The following is a 5,721-nucleotide window of genomic DNA, read 5'->3' on the forward strand; positions in this document are numbered from 1 at the left end:
TCAAAGGACGACATCCACAATTCCGCTCAAAGCTCAATTGGAGCTCAACGAGCATCATTGATATGAGCTTACACAGCCCTACCAAGTACGCATCCCTCAGTTGTTACATAGACATCTGAAGAATAAAGCTAGCATGGAAACAATAGAAGATCTGCTACCATTGAACAAAGTCACAAACTACCAGTGAGGTAGACATCAGCAGGAAAACAAACCATTGTTAGAAGCAATTTCAGAGACCGATGTATCGTTAGGACTAAATCATCGAAGAATGATTTCATAAATGAAACTACACTTTGTACTTCAAAGTTCGACCATTCAAATACAGCTCCATAGACCCAACAAATCTGTGCACATCCTCTACAAGAACTGTTACAGCATAATGTATATTAAAGCACACGCAATTTTATAATGGAAATTATATACATGTAAGAATTGGCATACCTACATTCCTTTTTTATTTCCGGAGATATGAACAAAAATTGAATACACATGAGCACTTCCATCGAAGAGTCTGCTGTGTTCTGCCTTCTGATGAAGGTGAAATTATGGCTGTCTTCAGTACACAAATGTTCTGGCATAAAAGATCAAACTTGCACTATAGATCTCACATTCAGTACTTTCCCCTATGAGTACATAGTCGATTCTGAAACCAAAGTTTTATCTCATAACTTCTTGCAGTTGCTACAAGATCATAATGGGCCAGTCACAGCAGCAAGGGTACAAGTATCTCTCTCCTTTCCTTTGATGAACATTATCGATATATACCGAGTGGTCGAACCTTTATCCTTGAACAATTACAAACTTTGTTGAGTTGCTTTATGAAGCTTCTCCAAAATACCAAAGAAATATTAAAGCCTCTCAGAAGTAGCTTGATTGTGTTTGCAATAGCTGAAGGTGTGCTAGTATCTTTGCAATTTTTGGTTTCAGAGTTGGACTTCCTTTTTGTGCTAGATCAATGAGAACAACTTGAGCAGCTTCACCATGCTGCTCCGTGTGAGCTTCGAGCCTAAAAATCCTCTCCAACATCCATATCGCTTTTTCTTGAGCCTTCAGATTACCTACTTCAAGAACTCTCACAAGTGCCTGCACTCCTGACACCTTTTCAATAGCATTGCTTCCACTTTCCCAGGTCTCATCGTGCAATAAGGTTGCCAGGGCATCAAGAACTGCTTCATCTGCTTCACGCTCTTTGCCTTCCAACACTTGTACCAAAGGAGGTATAGCACCAGACTTAACCAAGCAAAATGTACTTTTCACAATGCAAGTGCCCTTGTGAACCTCACAAAATGTTTCGGATGATGGAGGAACACACAACCATCTAGTGGACTTGACCTTGCTCAAAGCAATTGTATTCTGTGATAGCTGACCCAGTGAAATAGCAGCTTTAGATTTGGCAACAGCAGAGCCACATGAAAGTAACTTCAGAAGGCAAGAAATAATACCATGTGATGCTGATATTCTCTGCATTTTCTTATCCCAAGGAACCGTGAACCGAATCATCACGCCTGCAATGCTCTCAAGTAACAACATTTTTGTAGTACCTAAAGATCCTATGATGGTTTCCCCAAGCAAAGAAATCAAAACAGGGAGTAAGTTTTCCCTTGCAAGAATTTCTGTTACTCTTTTGTCATTCACAGGGAGATTACTAAGAATGCCAACAGCAGCAGATTTCTCACTCTCTGAAATTGATGTCGAGACAATATTTACTAGGATGTTGAGATGAGCCTCTCCTAGCTGCTCAAAACACTCTATTGCTGGATCAAAATCTTTAGAGATGTGGAATAGTAAGTTCAAGGCTGCAATCCTGATCTCAGGATTGTCCTCAGTTAGGAATGGCAGAAGCAGCTGCATAGCACCATTTTCCTTCATTTTGGTTCTAATTCTTTTGGCATTAGGGTGACTTGCAATGCTATTAAGAGCCTGTAAAAGATGAATCTGGATTGCAGGGCTTGAGTGGTTAAGAAGAGACAGAATTTGTGGTGCCACACCTTTTTTTATTAGGATTAGATCAGATTGTGCTATGCTCGCAAGTATAGCTGATGCAGGTTCTCGAAGAGTCACAAGCACAGATGTAACAGAAAATAGGAGCTGAAGTAATGGTTCTACAGCACCTGACTTGATCAAACGGTGAATGTTCTCTCTCAAGCCAGAGAGGTTACGTAAGGCCCCCAGTGCAGACAACTTGGATTCGAGTTTCCCCATCGTAAACATTTTTACGAGGGGTTCTATAGAGCCCTCTTCTCCAAGGGTAGATTTCATTTGGTCTGTAAGTTTCATTCTTGAAATTGCATTTGCCATAAGAATTTTGTTCATTTCAGAACCTGCAGATGCAATATTAATTGAATGGACCAAGTTAGCAGGATAGGTTTCAAACAAATCAGCAAGAATAACTATGTCATACATATTAGAAGGAAGTAAATTCTTTAAAGCTATCAGTCAGTGCACTGATGCATACAGAGTCAAATGTGAAAGAAAATATGACATGCTTGGAGACCAAAATAATCAGAAGGGCCTGAATGTTTTGATAGCTAAATAGATGGTTTCCTAATTCGTAAACCATATAGATGTGGATTTAGTGGATCCTTATATTATTTCAGGAAGAAATTGTAGTCCACATAGTAGTGGATCCTTATAGATGTCAACAACTGTAGTCCACATATTGAGATGAAGACAACGCAGATTTCATGTCTAGGTATGGAGTAGTGCTTACTGGGGATACACAAGTAGTCTTTGATTATTAATATCACCAAAACCCCATTAGAATAAGAACTAAAGTAAAACTTTGTCAACTTGAAATGAGTGCAAACGCTAAAGCTACCTTTGCGATTCCTCAAGTACAAACAGGATTCTGCATATAGGTAAGAGGCACATTATGGGCAAACATCTAAACTGCTTTTAGCATACTCTGCCTAAGTATCCAAATTTAATCCATAAATTCTTCATTTACAACATACAAATTACTGATCTTGGGATCAAAGATAAAAGAAACTACATTAAAAGGAGTAATTTATGATAATATGGTCTGAGATGGAGGCCATTTGAATTGTCACCTCCAGTCCAACACAAATAAATCCACTTTCATTCACTTTATGCATTAGACAGTGTATCATTTGAGGAAACAATATGTCATGAACTTTGTCGGCATTTATTTAAGTTACCTATATTTGTGTAACAAAAAGTAAGATTTCCCTTAGAGATTTCAGCATTAAGTAACATAGTTCCATTCAAGTTGGCCGACTGAATTCTGAAATTACATGATATAATTTCCACAGTAAAAGATGAGATCTTTTAATCAAGTTCATTATCTTAAAATCTCTAGTTGCAATTTAAGAATGTTGGATGAAGTTCTTATCTTTTAAGTAAACGACTTAGTTTCTAAGAGATCTCAGAACTACGATTAGCAATGTGAAATCCTAATCATCTATCATAATGACTTAGAAGGAAGATGAAATCTAGATCATAGTTCCAGGGTTGGTTCAGTCATTTCTGCTACTTTGTTAAGGATTCAGGGATAATTGTCAGTGCTATTATTACTATTAAATCACACTAAAATAATTAGTTTTATCTTGGAAGAAACATCTTAAACTGAACACCTTGAATAATAGATACATAACTGAGTAGTTAAAAAACACATATACAAGATGTTGCTTAGAAACCAAACATAATGGAAATTCATATCTGGCATCGTACATGAAACTTTGAAACTAGAGGATTGTCTTGAAAGTACCTTCCTTCAAATAGTGTACCAGAGGTACGAAGTAACCAGCTTCTGCCATAAGGAGAACATTGTGTGCGTTACCTGACAAAACTCTCAGTAACTTCCCTGAATCTTGTGAAGCAATAGGGTCATCTCCATTTTGCAATGTAACCAACATCACCATACAACCTTGGATTCTACCAATTCTCTGTCGAATTTTCGGGACTACTGACAAATCCAAAAGCAGCCCTACTGCTTCTCTACTCTCTTCAACATACCTTGACAAAGATCTCACTATAGTAGAAAGAGCTTCAATGCCTGCCATTCTCTCCTGCAAACTAAATGACAACATAAGCAAACCATGCAACCATTGCATCATTCAGTGTGCCCATGTGCACTTTCTCATGATCCTAGCATACAGAATTATGATCAATCTAGCAATCAAGTTAGCTTGACTCTGTGAACAACTCAATCTAAATTATAACATCTCCAAGAAGCAAAATCACAAAAGTAACAAACTCACATCTAATCCTTAAACTTCTAAGATTGAATAACATGGAAATCGAAGTGGAAAGGACATAAGTATACTCGAAATGCTACCTTGTTCTCGGTGCTGTACGATGCAAGACTCCTCAACACCGGAATCATCTTCAACCTATTCGCACTCTTTGCGGAAGCCAATCGATTAAGAAGAGCTGAGATCAACCTCCCGCCCTCCTCCCACACCAATCCCTCACCAAGTAGGACCTCAATCTCAGAGATCACTACCCAGAGTTCATCCTCCTCCCCATTCTTAATCCGCACGACCAAGTCTTCGGTATCTACGTAAGTGCCGCCACCCTTGTCACTCGCCGGTCCCTGGAATCGCGCTTCCATCAATTCCATCTGCAGAGCTTCCATCTCACTCCTAATATTCGCCGGTGCATCGGCCCACGCGCCGGCCAAGACCTGGACTCCTCTCGCGAGGTTGCGAGCGGCGCCGTCGAGCAGGCGGGCGGCCAACGTGGAGGGATACCCAGTCGATCTCTCGGCGAGGCAGCGAGAGCGGCGGAGCTCGGAGTCGAGGGATTCGACAGCGCTCCTCTTGATGGTTGCGGTCGGTGCATCGGCGAGCTCGGACGGCTGCTGCAGCAGGACGTGGAGGATGGGGTTGAGGCGGCCTACCAAGGCCGAAAAATAAGGGAGGGCGGAGGGGACGTGGTGGGAGGACTCGGCGACGTCGGTAGGCCCGGCGAGGGATGCGGTCTCGTCGACGGAATCCAAGAGGCGGGAGAGGAGCTCGGCAGTGCTCGGGGCAGAATCCTCGGGCTGCATGGTGAAACGGAAAGGAGGAGGGAAAGCAGTTGCTGTAGAAGGATTGGCGATCGATAAGAGGAGGGAAGAGGAGAAGTAGTGGAGGGCGGCAGAGACGGAGCCACCCAGAAGCGCGGTGATGACGAAGTGGGATAGGACGGCTTTTGTCGTGAATCTCGACGATGACGTGGAGAAGACCGATTCAAACGAGTTAAAGGGTGCAGATTCCGTGTATCAACTAACTCAAGACGACGACTAACAACCGTAAATCGAGTGCTAAGTGGGGTCCACATGGGTCGACCCACGGGTTGCCACCAGTAGAAAACGTTGATATCCTGTTTGGTGATTTGAAGCACACAGCTGAGCTTACGCGTGGAAGGATGGATGACGGAGTTAGAAAGGTCAAGCCCAGATCACGGAACCGTTTTAACAGATATATCGGAGTAGAAAGATAACGGTCCGTCTTAAACGTGTGAGAACCGTGTATGTTCTCGCTCTTGTTCTTAAAAGAAAACAAAAAGTAGGTCTACTCCAACTTTTAGCTGTCATTTCAGAGTTAGTACTTAAACTAATTTATTTGGCAAATTGATAATTCAATAATTCTGTTTGTCATGATCTGATAGTTTATTTTTTAAGCTTTTGAATAATAATTATTGATTTTATTTAATCACAGTAAAAATTGGATAGAGATTTATTTAATATTTATTTATTATTAAGAATATTGATGAACT

At 41.0% G+C, this 5,721-nt stretch overlaps 1 protein-coding gene across 1 annotated transcript; it reads right to left on the bottom strand.

The window, feature by feature from the left end:
• Positions 1–244: 244 nt before the first annotated feature.
• LOC135653241 (U-box domain-containing protein 44-like) lies at positions 245–5,151 on the bottom strand. The gene is made up of 3 exons (XM_065175006.1): positions 4,298–5,151; positions 3,728–4,028; positions 245–2,321 (listed from the first exon to the last, which is right to left on the bottom strand). The coding sequence occupies exons 1-3, from the start codon at positions 5,009–5,011 to the stop codon at positions 859–861; spliced, it is 2,478 nt and encodes an 825-aa protein (XP_065031078.1). The 5' UTR covers positions 5,012–5,151; the 3' UTR covers positions 245–858.
• Between the last annotated feature and the right edge of the window lie 570 nt (positions 5,152–5,721).

The sequence above is a fragment of the Musa acuminata genome, chromosome BXJ3-11 (genome assembly GCF_036884655.1).
Source record: "Musa acuminata AAA Group cultivar baxijiao chromosome BXJ3-11, Cavendish_Baxijiao_AAA, whole genome shotgun sequence".
NCBI classification, from domain to species: Eukaryota; Viridiplantae; Streptophyta; class Magnoliopsida; order Zingiberales; family Musaceae; genus Musa; species Musa acuminata.

What these genes read in the sequence shown, in the direction of transcription:
- LOC135653241 (XM_065175006.1), bottom strand. Translation starts at nt 5,011, where the DNA reads ATGCAGCCCGAGGATTCTGCCCCGAGCACTGCCGAGCTCCTCTCCCGC. An exon ending in CGTACAGCACCGAGAACAAG is followed by an intron (nt 4,029 to 4,297) that starts GTAGCATTTCGA and finishes TTTAGTTTGCAG; the next exon opens with GAGAGAATGGCAGGCATTGA. An exon ending in GGTACACTATTTGAAGGAAG is followed by an intron (nt 2,322 to 3,727) that starts GTACTTTCAAGA and finishes TTGCATCTGCAG; the next exon opens with GTTCTGAAATGAACAAAATT.